Source organism: Osmerus eperlanus, chromosome 1 (assembly GCF_963692335.1).
Source record: "Osmerus eperlanus chromosome 1, fOsmEpe2.1, whole genome shotgun sequence".
In the NCBI taxonomy this organism is placed as follows: Eukaryota; Metazoa; Chordata; class Actinopteri; order Osmeriformes; family Osmeridae; genus Osmerus; species Osmerus eperlanus.
In genome coordinates this window covers 25,142,669-25,157,668 of record NC_085018.1, presented here as the reverse complement: position 1 = coordinate 25,157,668, position 15,000 = coordinate 25,142,669, and the positions used below count along the sequence as shown (strand labels likewise).

The 15,000-nt window shown below is 50.2% G+C and overlaps 2 protein-coding genes across 2 annotated transcripts in view; both read right to left on the bottom strand.

The window, feature by feature from the left end:
• ptprt (protein tyrosine phosphatase receptor type T) overlaps positions 1-9,494 on the bottom strand; it is a 59,010-nt gene extending 49,516 nt beyond the window's left edge. The window contains exons 1-4 of the mRNA XM_062461067.1: positions 9,466-9,494; positions 1,327-1,469; positions 1,057-1,215; positions 453-749 (exon numbers count right to left, since the gene is read on the bottom strand). Of these exons, the coding sequence (XP_062317051.1) occupies positions 453-749; positions 1,057-1,215; positions 1,327-1,469; positions 9,466-9,494 (628 nt within the window). The remainder of the gene's footprint in view (positions 1-452; positions 750-1,056; positions 1,216-1,326; positions 1,470-9,465) is intronic.
• rbl1 (retinoblastoma-like 1 (p107)) overlaps positions 1-15,000 on the bottom strand; it is a 53,039-nt gene that overhangs the window by 16,953 nt on the left and 21,086 nt on the right. The gene's annotated exons all lie outside the window — the stretch shown is intronic.

Sequence of the window (15,000 nt, the reverse complement as noted above, 5' to 3'; positions counted from 1 at the left end):
TTGTTCCTAACATGAAGGCTTAGTCAGAGGAATGAAGATTAAGCCCTGTGGTGGTTGTTTGTGTGCATGCATGCATCTATTAGTGTGCGTGCGTGAGTGCATGTATATACAGTGTTTGCACGTGTGTGTGCATGTCTACATATACGTTTGTGTGTGTGTGTGCGCATGTCTACATATACGTTTGTGTGTGTGTGCATGTCTACATGCCTGAGGTTGTGTTTACACATGTGTGTGTGTGCATGTTTGTGTGCGTGTGCATGTTCATGTGTGTGTGCATGTTCGTGTGTGAACGGCATGTTCATGTGTGTGTGTGTGTGCATGTTCATATGTGTGTGTGTGTGCATGTTCATATGTGTGTGTGTGTGTGCATGTTCATATGTGTGTGTGCATGTTCATGTGTGTGCATGTTCATGTGTGTGTGTGTGCGTGTTCATGTGTGTGTGTGTGCGTACCATCCTCCTCGGTCTGCTCCTGGATCTCCTCGCTCTCCTTGCTGCCCTCTGGGTTGGCCAGCACCAGGCGCAGCCTGACGGCCACAGAGGGCCGCAGCCCCAGCAGGGTGTAGTGTGAGGAGGCCGGGATCAGCTCCTCCGCCGTGAACAGCTGCTGGTTGAACACGTACTGGTACTGCACCGTCAGGTTGTAGCTATGGCAACGCGTCATGGTGTAGCCGAAGGTCTCCCACTGGAGGGTAAGCTGGCGTGCCCTCACATCCACCACGTTGACGTTCTGGGGCCCTTGGACCGGGTCTGGGGGGGACATGGGGAACCTGTTAGAACCTACTTTCTTAGAACTGGTTTGAACCTTCTTTCTCAAAAACTGGTTAGAACCTGTTCAGAACCGGTTAAACCCATCCTCCAAAGAACCGTTTAGAACTTGCTTAGAAACTGTTAGAACTTTCCTCCTCAGAACTGGTTAGAACCTGGTCAGAACCTATTAGAACCTGGAGACACGTGATTAAAATAGTTTCCCTTTAAGGGACATCCACAGCATGTTGTGAGTTAGGTCATGTGTCAAGTGTTTAAAATTGTTATGGTTTTGAGAGACAGACTGTACAGCAGTAGAAAAGGTTGATGAGGGTGGGGGTTAGCAAGGGGGTATGGCCCCAGGGAGCTGGGGGGGCCCGGGAGCTGGGGGGCCCAGGGAGCTGGGGGGGCCAGGGAGCTGGGGGGCCCAGGGAGCTGGGGGGCCCGGGGAGCTGGGGTGCCCGGGGAGCTGGGGGGGCCAGGGAGCTGGGGGGCCCAGGGAGCTGGGGGGGCCAGGGATCTGGGGGGCCCGGGGAGCTGGGGGGGCCAGGGAGCTGGGGGGGCCAGGGAGCTGGGGGGCCCAGGGAGCTGGGGGGCCCAGGGATCTGGAGGGGCCAGGGAGCTGGGGGGGCCAGGGAGCTGGGGGGCCCAGGGAGCTGGGGGGCCAGGGAGCTGGGGGGCCCGGGGAGCTGGGGGTGCCAGGGAGCTGGGGGGCCCGGGGAGCTGGGGGGGCCAGGGAGCTGGGGGGCCCGGGGAGCTGGGGGGGCCAGGGAGCTGGGGGGCCCAGGGAGCTGGGGGGGCCAGGGAGCTGGGGGGGCCGGGGAGCTGGGGGGGCCGGGGAGCTGGGGGGGGGCGGGGAGCTGGAGGGCCCGGGGAGCTGGGGGGGGCCGGGGAGCTGGGGGGGGCCGGGGAGCTGGGGGGCCGGGGAGCTGGGGGGGGCCGGGGAGCTGGGGGGCCGGGGAGCTGGGGGGGGCCGGGGAGAGACAGGGACATTGAAGAACATTTGTTCTGGCTGGGAAGATGAAAGCTTGTTAGCTAATCTGGACAATCCCAAGATTAGACAACAAACAGGTATTTAACTGGCAGTTGGCCGACTAAGCCTTCAGTATGACCCTCAAAACTGAATTTACAGGATTTACTGGATTAGAGCCCCTTCCCCTACACGCACACTCACACACAGACTAACGTAACAAATCAAGCTTATTATTGCAGCATCTTCATTAGCTCCAGGCTGAGCAGTCCTGCAGTGATAGAGAGAGGCCTCTCCAGCAGCTCTCCTGGGAGAGATGAGATCTGGGAACCACAGAAACATTACTGGGGAGCATTCCCAATCCCACCCGTTGCGTTCAGAAGGTCAGATTAAAGCTAATCTGGGGCTGATCTGGCTAGATTTCAAAGAGAGGATCCGGTCAGATTGCTAATTTTCGTCTGGAAGATATAATCTGAAGGGAGCAAAAACATTTGTTATTCTGATACACAACTAGACTGTTAGTGTGTTACACAACTAGACTGTTATTCTGATACACAACTAGACTGTTAGTGTGTTACACAACTAGACTGTTAGTGTGTTACACAACTAGACTGTTAGTGTGTTACACAACTAGACTGTTATTCTGATACACAACTAGACTGTTAGTGTGTTACACAACTAGACTGTTAGTGTGATACACAACTAGACTGTTAGTGTGTTACACAACTAGACTGTTAGTGTGTTACACAACTAGACTGTTAGTGTGATACACAACTAGACTGTTAGTGTGTTACACAACTAGACTGTTAGTGTGATACACAACTAGACTGTTGGTGTGTTACACAACTAGACTGTTAGTGTGTTACACAACTAGACTGTTAGTGTGTTACACAACTAGACTGTTATTCTGATACACAACTAGACTGTTAGTGTGATACACAACTAGACTGTTAGTGTGATACACAACTAGACTGTTAGTGTGTTACACAACTAGACTGTTAGTGTGATACACAACTAGACTGTTAGTGTGTTACACAACTAGACTGTTAGTGTGTTACACAACTAGACTGTTATTCTGATACACAACTAGACTGTTGGTGTGTTACACAACTATACTGTTAGTGTGTTACACAACTAGACTGTTAGTGTGTTACACAACTAGACTGTTATTCTGATACACAACTAGACTGTTAGTGTGATACACAACTAGACTGTTAGTGTGATACACAACTAGACTGTTAGTGTGTTACACAACTAGTCTGTTATTCTGATACACAACTAGACTGTTAGTGTGATACACAACTAGACTGTTAGTGTGTTACACAACTAGACTGTTAGTGTGTTACACAACTAGACTGTACATGTGTTACACAACTAGACTGTACATGTGTTACACAACTAGACTGTACATGTGTTACACAACTAGACTGTACATGTGTTACACAACTAGACTGTACATGTGTTACACAACTAGACTGTACATGTGTTACACAACTAGACTGTACATGTGTTACACAACTAGACTGTACATGTGTTACACAACTAGACTGTACATGTGTTACACAACTAGACTGTACATGTGTTACACAACTAGACTGTACATGTGTTACACAACTAGACTGTACATGTGTTACACAACTAGACTGTACATGTGTTACACAACAAGACTGTACATGTGTTACACAACTAGACTGTACATGTGTTACACAACTAGACTGTACATGTGTTACACAACTAGACTGTACATGTGTTACACAACTAGACTGTACATGTGTTACACAACTAGACTGTACATGTGTTACACAACTAGACTGTACATGTGTTACACAACTAGACTGTACATGTGTTACACAACTAGACTGTACATGTGTTACACAACTAGACTGTACATGTGTTACACAACTAGACTGTACATGTGTTACACAACTAGACTGTACATGTGTTACACAACTAGACTGTACATGTGTTACACAACTAGACTGTACATGTGTTACACAACTAGACTGTACATGTGTTACACAACTAGACTGTACATGTGTTACACAACTAGACTGTACATGTGTTACACAACTAGACTGTACATGTGTTACACAACAAGACTGTACATGTGTTACACAACTAGACTGTACATGTGTTACACAACTAGACTGTACATGTGTTACACAACTAGACTGTACATGTGTTACACAACTAGACTGTACATGTGTTACACAACTAGACTGTACATGTGTTACACAACTAGACTGTACATGTGTTACACAACTAGACTGTACATGTGTTACACAACTAGACTGTACATGTGTTACACAACTAGACTATACATGTGTTACACAACTAGACTGTACATGTGTTACACAACTAGACTGTACATGTGTTACACAACTAGACTGTACATGTGTTACACAACTAGACTGTACATGTGTTACACAACTAGACTGTACATGTGTTACACAACTAGACTGTACATGTGTTACACAACTAGACTGTACATGTGTTACACAACTAGACTGTACATGTGTTACACAACTAGACTGTACATGTGTTACACAACTAGACTGTACATGTGTTACACAACTAGACTGTACATGTGTTACACAACTAGACTGTACATGTGTTACACAACTAGACTGTACATGTGTTACACAACTAGACTGTACATGTGTTACACAACTAGACTGTACATGTGTTACACAACTAGACTGTACATGTGTTACACAACTAGACTGTACATGTGTTACACAACTAGACTGTACATGTGTTACACAACTAGACTGTACATGTGTTACACAACTAGACTGTACATGTGTTACACAACTAGATAATGTGTTAGTGTGTTACAACTAGACTGTACATGTGTTACACAACTAGATAATGTGTTAGTGTGTTACAACTAGACTGTACATGTGTTACACAACTAGACTGTACATGTGTTACACAACTAGATAATGTGTTAGTGTGTTACAACTAGACTGTACATGTGTTACACAACTAGATAATGTGTTAGTGTGTTACAACTAGACTATACATGTGTTACACAACTAGACTGTACATGTGTTACACAACTAGACTGTACATGTGTTACACAACTAGATAATGTGTTAGTGTGTTACAACTAGACTGTACATGTGTTACACAACTAGATAATGTGTTAGTGTGTTACAACTAGACTATACATGTGTTACACAACTAGACTGTACATGTGTTACACAACTAGACTGTACATGTGTTACACAACTAGATAATGTGTTAGTGTGTTACAACTAGACTGTACATGTGTTACACAACTAGATAATGTGTTAGTGTGTTACAACTAGACTATACATGTGTTACACAACTAGACTGTACATGTGTTACACAACTAGATAATGTGTTAGTGTGTTACAACTAGAGAGCCCTGAAACATATTTTTCTTTTTGTAGATGTTTTTATCCAGAGACTAAACATAATTCGAGTTAGCATTTACAGGATGTTCCACATCATAATTGCTTTTAATATTAAGTACAATTGTTGCATTTTCAATTCCACAGTGCTTGTTGTGTAATATAATTAGACCGTAACACCAACCCTGTACCATTAGGAGTTATCCTTCCTTCCCTCAGGAAGTTAGAGAGATCGCTAAAATAAGGGTCGTTTTCAAGACAAGCTTCTGAGAGCTTGTATGTTTTATGTTACGAGCTAATCTCTCCTAGTTAGGGGGCATTGTTTAATAAATAAATGCTTCAAAACTAATGATGATGCTCTCACAGAGAAGAGATTAACTTCCAACACGGAACATAAAAGCAAAGCCAGTGGTAAACACAGACTGTGTTATGGTGTAGTTCCCCTCCGGAAGGGATGAATGGGCTGGTCTGCTGGGATACCGAGGTAATGTGTGTGTGTGTGTGTGTGTAATGGGTATGTGCAATCTGTGTGTGTAATGTGTGTGTGTGTGTAATGTGTGTGTATGTGGCTTCCATTCCAGACTCCAATACGTCAACACGACCCAAACTGCTCTCTGCTCTCTTACTTCAACCAATCACAAACTCCTTTGTTTTCTTCCAACCAATCAGAGGGGACAAAGCTGCGGTCTGGGGGCACAGTAGGAGATGGATGGAAGGGTGAGCTGGGTTATTAATCCAGGGCTTTGGGGAGGAGGAGAGAGGAGAAGAGAGGAGAGGGGGAATAGAGGGGGAGCAGAGACGGGTTAGAAAGGGGGGGGCAGGGAGAGGAAAGGACAGGTGGATGGAAATCCATCTTCCTGCCTCCTCTCCTCCCACTGGCTCCGTGCTGCATCCATCACGCGCAGGAAACTGCCAGCAGTAAACATATCAATAGAGGCCCACGATAGCAGAGGAGGGTCTGGGGGACTTTAAACAGTGGAGCTGTCCAGGCAGGGAGCTCCGGGGTGGGATCTGTCACTGCCCCCCCACCACCACCACCACCCCCACCACCACCACCCCCCCCCACCACCCCCACCCCCACCACCCCCACCACCACCACCACCCCCACCACCACCCCCACCACCACCAGGCAGACATGGGGAGGGGAACCTCTCCTTACCTCTACTGGAGTGTGTGTGAATGTGTGTAGAGAGTTCAAGTGATCCTCCAATCTATAGACACACACACACACACTGTCATCTCAGACCTGTCTTTGGGTGGTCAGACACCAGAGTAGGGGAGCGCAGAGCTGTGTAGAGTAGAATGTGAGGTTCCTGACAGGAAGCTGCTAGGCCAGTGATTCACGCTAGATCTGTTGGTGACAGGTGTGTGTGAAGGACCAGGAGAGGAGCTGGAGATCGAGAAGGAGAGGAAGAGAGAGGAGAGAGAGAGGAGGAAGAAAGAGGAGGGGAAGAGAGAGGAAGAGAGAGGAGAGGAAGAGAGAGGAGACAGAGGAAGAGAGAGGGAGAGGAGAGAGAGAGGAGCTGGAGATCGAGAAGGAGAGGAAGAGAGAGGAGAGAGAGAGGAGGAAGAAAGAGGAGGGGGAAAGAGGAAGAGAGAGGAGAGGGAGAGAGAGGAGAGAGAGTAGTGGAGAGGAGTGGAGAGGAAGAAAGGGGATAAGAGGAGAGGAAAAGGTTTGGAGAGGAAGAAAGGTTGATAGAAACTGTTTAAATGTCACAAGGAGAGCAGCGATCGACTGTCCTCTGGGATCCTGCTGAGTGTGTGTGTGTGACAGGAGGAGCCACGCGTGTGTGTGTGTGTGACAGGAGGAACACTGTGGTTATTGACCTGTAGCTCCTGGGTTATGCATTCAGCTGGAGCAGTGCCACTCAACCCTGTGTGTATGTATGTGTGTGTATGGGTGTGTATGTGCTTCTCGTTTCGTACAGGTAATTGACGTATATAAACAAAGGGAAGAGGTCTCTGCTGGATCAATGAGGGATTTCCACTCTCTACAATACTGATGGACGTACTATTTTAAGTCATGTGCATGAAACACATTGTCTCTCCTGTGGACACTACAGTGCAGCTCAATTCCTTGTACAGAATAGTAGCTTTGCCTCTTTGGATTTCTTTAAATTTAATAACAAATTAATAATTACGATAAATAGAAAAGTATCAATAGGTATATCATAATCATATCTACATGAGTCACATCTCTACATGAGCCTTATCTCTACATGAGTCTTATCTCTACATGAGTCTTATCTGCATCTGAGTCATACATCTACAGGAGTCATATCTTCATGAATCATATCCCTAAAAGAGTCATACATCTACATGAGTCTTCCCTCCTCCTCCTCCTCCCCACCCTCCTCCTCCCCCCTCCTCCTCCTCCTCCTCCTCCTCCTCCTCCTCCTCCTCCCCACCCTCCTCCTCCCCCCTCCTCCTCCTCCCCACCCTCCTCCTCCCCCTCCTCCTCCTCCTCCCCACCCTCCTCCTCCTCCCCCCTCCTCCTCCTCCCCACCCTCCTCCTCCCCCCTCCTCCTCTCCCCCCCTCCTTCCTCCCCTCCTCCCCACCCTCCTCCTCCACCTCCTCCCCACCCCCTCCTTCCTCCCCTCCCCCCCTCCTCCTCCTCCTCTCCCCCCCTCCTTCCTCCCCTCCCCCCTCCTCCTCCTCCTCTCCCCCCCCTCCTTCCTCCCCTCCCCCCTCCTCCTCCTCCTCTCCCCCCCTCCTTCCTCCCCTCCCCCCCTCCTCCTCCTCTTCTCCCCCCCTCCTTCCTCCCCTCCCCCCTCCTTCCTCCCCTCCCCCCCTCCTCCTCCCCTCCACCCCTCCTCCCCACCCTCCTCCCCCCTCCTTCCTCCTCCTCCTCTCCCCCCCTCCTCCTCCTCCCACCCTCCTCCTCCTCCCCTGAGCTCATTGAGAGTAGCAGAAAGAAGCGTCCGTCACCAAAGCACTGAGCAGCTGAAGAGGATCATCATAAAGAAATCAAATGTGTGTGTGTGTGTGTGGAGAGAAGGTGTGTGTCCGTGTGTGATTGGAGATTGTGTGTGTGTGTGTGTGCGTGTGTGCTCTGCTAAAATGAACACTAAAACAAAAGGGTTGAGAGGAAACAGAGGAAGTCAATCTCGGCGTGGGTGCTTCTGTAGACGGATAGCATTGAGACTGGAGCGAGCATCATAAAGCACCCCAATCACAACAGCCACACACACACACACACACTCATCACCAGCAGCCTGTGTATGGAGAGATCCCCTTAGTTATTAAGCTGCCTACAGAGCCTCCTCCAAGCTGAAAAAGCAATCACCCTTCCCCTCAGAATCAATCACACACACCCTCCTTCCCCTCACTCAGGCCTGCAGCGGGATGCACCACCATTCCTCCTCTCCTCTCCTTCCGCTCCGCTCCTCCCCTCTCCTCCTGCCTTTCCAGTGCGCTCCTCTCTCCTCTCCTCTCCTCCTGCCTTTCCAGTGCGCTCCTCCTCTCTCCTCTCCTCCTGCCTTTCCAGTGCGCTCTCCTCTCCTCCTGCCTTTCCAGTGCACTCCTCCCCTCTCCTCTCCTCCTGCCTTTCCAGTGCGCTCCTCTCTCCTCTCCTCCCCTCTCCTCCTGCCTTTCCAGTGCCCTCCTCTCCTCTCTCCTCCTGCCTTTCCAGTGCGCTCCTCTCTCCTCTCCTCTCCTCCTGCCTTTCCAGTGCTCTCTCCTCTTCTCTCCTCCTGCCTTTCCAGTGCTCTCTCCTCCCCTCTCCTCCTGCCTTTCCAGTGCACTCCTCTCTCCTCTCCTCCCCTCTCCTCCTGCCTTTCCAGTGCACTCCTCTCCTCCTGCCTTTCCAGTGCGCTCCTCCCCTCTCCTCCTGCCTTTCCAGTGCGCTCCTCCCCTCTCCTCCTGCCTTTCCAGTGCACTCTCTCCTCTCCTCCTGCCTTTCCAGTGCGCTCCTCCCCTCTCCTCCTGCCTTTCCAGTGCACTCTCTCCTCTCCTCCTGCCTTTCCAGTGCACTCCTCTCCTCCTGTCTTTCCAGTGCACTCTCTCGTCTCCTCCTGCCTTTCCAGTGCACTCTCTCCTCTCCTCCTGCCTTTCCAGTGCACTCTCTCCTCTCCTCCTGCCTTTCCAGTCCACTCTCTCCTCTCCTCCTGCCTTTCCAGTGCGCTCCTCTCCTCTCCTCCTGCCTTTCCAGTGCACTCCTCTCCTCCTGCCTTTCCAGTGCGCTCCTCTCCTCTCTCCTCCCCTCTGCTCTGCCCAGATCTCCTCCTTTCCTCTGTGGCCTGTGCAACACTTTACAGGGTTTAGCATCCTGGTGTGTGATACATCAGAACCAACACTGTGTGTATGAGTTTAAATCTAAATTTGAATAGAACATTTTAAAGGTGCAATTAAAATAATGGTCTTACTAACCTGCCCTCTGTAGCTCCCACTATCCGCATGTTAGCGCAGCGCTAATGTGCTAGCCTGCCCTCTGTAGCTCCCACTATCCGCACGTTAGCGCAGCGCTAATGTGCTAGCCTGGCCTTCGAGTCATCCATCATTCAGAGACCGGGTCAGAATGTTGATGAGGTCATGACCTGATGTGTCACACCTCTAATTTCCTGTCAGAGCCGACTGTCAGTCCCGCTCCCTGGACGCTCCTCCCACTTCAGCCACAACTCAGGTCATGGTGAAGAAGAACAGCCAACAGGGCTGGGAGGAGGGCAGCTGGGGGGTAGCTGGGGGTAGTTAGGGGCAGCTAGGGGTAGTTAGAGGCAGCTAGGGGTAGTAGGAGGCAGCTAGGGGTAGTAGGAGGCAATTAGGGGTAGCTCGGGGTAGTTAGGGGCAGCTAGGGGTAGTTAGAGGCAGCTAAGGGTAGTAGGAGGCAATTAGGGGTAGCTCGGGGTAGTTAGGGGCAGCTAGGGGTAGTTAGAGGCAGCTAAGGGTAGTAGGAGGCAATTAGGGGTAGCTCGGGGTAGTTAGGGGCAGCTAGGGGTAGTTAGAGGCAGCTAAGGGTAGTAGGAGGCAATTAGGGGTAGCTCGGGGTAGTTAGGGGCAGCTAGGGGTAGTTAGAGGCAGCTAAGGGTAGTAGGAGGCAATTAGGGGTAGCTCGGGGTAGTTAGGGGCAGCTAGGGGTAGTTAGAGGCAGCTAAGGGTAGTAGGAGGCAATTAGGGGTAGCTCGGGGTAGTTAGGGGCAGCTAGGGGTAGTTAGAGGCAGCTAAGGGTAGTAGGAGGCAGTTAGGGGTAGCTGCGGGTAGTTAGGGGCAGCTAGGGGTAGTTAGAGGCAGCTAAGGGTAGTAGGAGGCAGTTAGGGGTAGCTGGGGGTAGTTATGGGCAGTTAGAGGCAGTTAAGGGTAGTAGGAGGCGGTTAGGGCTAGTTAGAGGTTGATGGGGGCAGCTCAGACATGGCTGGGGCTTTCACAGTGACATAATATCCTGTATCTGGAATAAGCTTCTGAAATACTATTGTTACTCTATCTGCTCTCTCACTCTCTATGTCTCTCGCTCACTCGCTCTCTCCACCCTTTGCGAGCTCTCCTATCCCCCATTCCCTTCTCTCTCCCTCCTCCCTTCTTTCACTCCCGCTCCTCTTCCCTCTTACTTTTCTCTCCCTCCCCCACACTTCCCTACCCCCTCCCCCTCCCCTGCTGCACCATTAACACTAACTGGACTCCAACCTCCGCAGAAACAGTATGGGCGACTCCAGGGACAATACATCATTTGCAAGTGTGTTGTGTGTCCTTATAGTGTATGGTGCGTGTGTGTGTGTTCTACTCTCTTCCTCTGAGACATTGTAAGAGATGCTGGAAACCATTCAACCAGCAATTACCACATCCTACAATTAAGACCCAATATATTCCCTTAGCATGTTTGGAAACTCTTTCTGAAGCACACACACACCAAAACACACACTGTTCTTCGCACCTAGCAGAAAGGGATTAAAGCTTCACTTTGTGAAAGCGAGAGACAGAGAGAGAGAAAGAGAGATAGAATGAGGCAGAGAGTGGGGTTGATAGACCATGAAAAACACCAAACAAAGCAGAGGAGGGGAGGGGAGGGTAGGAGAGGAGGAGAGGAGGGGAGGGGAGGGAGGGGAGGGTAGGAGAGGAGGAGAGGAGGGGAGGGGAGGAGAGGAGAGGAGAGAGAGATCCCTAACCAGCATTGCCTCCAGACACAAGCACAAAGGAGAAAAACAGAATGAAGACATGAAAACAAGAGACCAAAGGAGAAATCAGAATGAGGCTAAATCAATTCATCATGTTTCTAAGATGGTCCGAATCAGTGTGTGAGGGGTCGTGTATATCTCTGATGATTGGGTGTGTGAGAGAGAGAGTGTGTGTGGGTGTTCGGGGGCTTGTATAAGGGTCAATTGAGCCTGGCAGGGCAGTAATTGCAGTAGAGGGCTGATCCTGAAGAGAGCATCATTACTAGAGGATAGCTGTCAGGGACCCAGGTGTGTGTGTGTGTGTGTGTGTGTGTGTGTGTGTTTGGCTGCAGGGACAGATATGGGGACCAGCACAGCTCTATTCAGCTCTACTCAGACTCTACTCAGTCTCTACTCAGGTGTAATGAAGCACAGATTGGATCCCGATGGGGTCTGAACAAACAAGGACAGGAGCAACTTATTACACAGAAGGAAACTCTGATAAAGACCTATTATTGGCTGGCTGGCTGGCTGGCTGTCTGGCTGACCAGCTAGTTGTTGGACCCACTGTAGTTGTAGTTCTAAGATGATGTGCCCTCTAGATGGAATCTGGGAGTTGTAGTTCTACGATGAGGTGCCCACTAGCTTAACTCTGGGAGGTGTAGTTCTAAGATGAGGTGCGGACTAGCTGAACTCTAGGAGTTGTAGTTCTAAGATGAGGTGCCATCTAGATGAACTCTGGGAGTTGTAGTTCTACGATGAGGTGCCCTCTAGCTGAACTTTGGGAGGTGTAGTTCCCCAGTGAGTCTTTCATTTGCAGGCAGCAACAGCGCTGGTGTTGACTCTCTCCATCTGCTCCTCCCAGCAACACAAGGTGTTGATTACAACTGTTACTCTGCAGACGAGGTGCATGTGTGAGTGTGTGTGTGTATGTGTGTGTGTGTGTGGGTGTGTGTGTGTGTGAGACAGAGAGCGTGTGTGTCATCCTGATTCACATTTTTCTATCACTGTTTAATCAGGCTAGATGGTGCAGGAGGGGTGCTATGTGTGTGTATATATATATATATTTCTCTGCTGAATGTTTGTCTCTCACTGTTTAAATCAGATCTGCTGACACCTCAGCTCAGCTTGTCACAGCTAAATTCAGCCCTGTTACTAGGCAGACTCCAACCTTCAGGAATCAGGTTCAAACCCAACTACCTGTTAAGGACAACCAGTAGACCAAAGGGCCTGCAAGAGGACTGATCCCAGTGTGCTGGGCCGTTTGTAGCGGAGGTGGTTTGGAGACAAATTGTTTGTTTGTGTGTGTGTGTGTGTGTGTGTGTGTGTGTGTGTGTGTGTGTGTGTGTGTGTGTGTGTGTCTGTCTATGGAGGTAAACACAGGGATGTGTTCCATAAATAATGTTAGATTTATAACTACTGCTGCCACCATTAACCATTTACACAAGCCTAACCCTCTTCATCACTGCTCTGGCCCTGCAGACACACGGGGAGATGGAGGGAGAGATGGAGGGAGAGCGACAGTGAGGGATGGAGGGAGAGATGGAAGGAGATAAAAAGAAAGAGAGAGAAAATGAGAGAGAGTGAAAGAGAGAGAGAAACAAAGAGAGAGAGTGTATATGTGATAAAGTAGTTTCAGGAAAACTAATTGTAGAGGGAATCTCATTGGACAGTTCATTTTATCATGTGTAGAGAAATTAATATTATTCAGACTTTGTTCTCCCCCATCACCCCACCCCTCTTTCATTACACCATCTCTCTCTCTCTCTCTCTCTCTCTCTCTCTCTCTCTCTCTCTCTCTCTCTCTCTCTCTCTCTCTCTCTCTCTCTCTCTCTCTCTCTCTCTCTCTCTCTCTCTCTCTGTCTCTCTCTACTCTCTCTCTACCTCTCTCTCTCTCTACCCTCTCTCTCTCTCTCTCTACCTCTCTACCTCTCTCTCTACCGCTCTCTCTACCTCTCTCTCTCTCTCTGTACCTCTCTTTCTACTCTCTCTACCTCTCTCTACCTCTCTCTACCTCTCTCTACCTCTCTGTACTTCTCTCTCTCTTTCTTTTACTTTACCCATCTCTCTAACTCTCTCTTCACCTCATTTTTATCTATCTGTTCCCCATCTTTTTCCTCCTCTCTCCCTCCCTTTCTTCCTGATTAATCTCTACTCAGGTCTGAGCCCGTCACAGGATTATGTAAAGGGCAGTTCTACACGCTACACGGTTCCCAGATTATAATCCCATCATCATAATCATCTCACCTAATCCCATCAGACAAGATCATGCGGATCATCCATCCTCCCCCTTCTCCTCCATCCTCCCCCTCCCCCTTCTCCTCCATCCTCCCCCCTCCCCCTTCTCCTCCATCCCCCCCCTTCTCCTCCATCCTCCCCTTCTCCTCCATCCTCCCCCTCCCCCTTCTCCTCCATCCTCCCCCTCCCCCTTCTCCTCCATCCTCCCCCCTTCTCCTCCATCCTCCCCCTCCCCCCTTCTCCTCCATCCTCCACCTCTCTCCTCCATCCTCCCCCCTTCTCCTCCATCCTCCACCTCTCTCCTCCATCCTCCCCCTTCTCCTCCATCCTCCCCCTCCCCCTTCTCCTCCATCCTCCCCCTCCCCCCTTCTCCTCCATCCTCCACCTCTCTCCTCTCATCCTCCCCCTCCCCCTTCTCCTCCATCCTCCCCCTCCTCCCTTCTCCTCCATCCTCCACCTCTCTCCTCCTCCATCCTCCTCCCTGCTCCCCCTGTGGTAGGCATTGGGGCTGGGGCTGGGTTGGGGGATCTGGGGTGTTGTGACTACCTGGCTTAGAGGAGATGGATGGATGGATGGTGTGTGTGTGTGTGAGTGTGTGTGAGTGGGATGGGGGGGCATGGCAATAACTCTGGTTAGCTGGAGGATCGAGGGGTCTATAGATCACAGCAGCCACACACACACACGCACGCACATGCGCACAGACACATCTATCACCAGGATAAACGTTGGTAGTTAGGAGAGTCTTTCATCATCAATATCACAGGTAGAGAACTAGTTTATACCAAATTAGACTACAGTGTGTATGTGGGTGTTAGTGGGTGTGTGTGTGTGTGGTAAATTATATCTCCTGACACGATGCAGATTGAAGACACGACATACACCTCACTAGATGGTCACCCTTGAGACTATCCATAACGCAACCTGCCAAAATACCCACAATTCAGCTGTGATTGAGGGGGCAGACCTACCCACAATTCAGCTGTGATAGAGATGGGGTAAACACCTTGGTGATGTACTGTCGGGAAAGCCTTGAGGACTGAGGAAGAGAGCACAACCTGAGATAGTCAACATTCAGGTGTGGTGTAGTCTGGTGTGGTCTGGTCTGGTCTGGTGTGGTCTGTTGGGTGTGGTCTGGTGTGGTGTGGTTTGGTCTGGTGTGGTCTGGTGTGGTCTGGTGTGGTTTGTTCTGGTGTGGTGTGGTTTGGTCTGGTGTGGTCTGGTGTGGTCTGGTCTGGTGTGGTGTGGTCTGGTGTGGTCTGGTGTGGTCTGGTGTGGTCTGGTCTGTGGGGTGTGGTCTGGTGTGGTGTGGTGTGGTGTGGTGTGGTCTGGTCTGTCTGGTGTGGTGTGGTCTGGTGTGGTCTGGTGTGGTCTGGTGTGGTCTGGTGTGGTTTTGTGTGGTCTGGTGGGTGTGGTCTGGTGTGGTGTGGTCTGGTGTGGTCTGGTGTGATGTGGTCTGGTGTGGTCTGGTGTGATGTGGTCTGGTGTGATGTGGTCTGGTCTGGTCTGGTGTGGTTTGGTGTGATGTGGTCTGGTGTGGTGTGGTCTGGTCTGGTGTGGTGTGGTGTGGTGTGGTGTGGTGTGG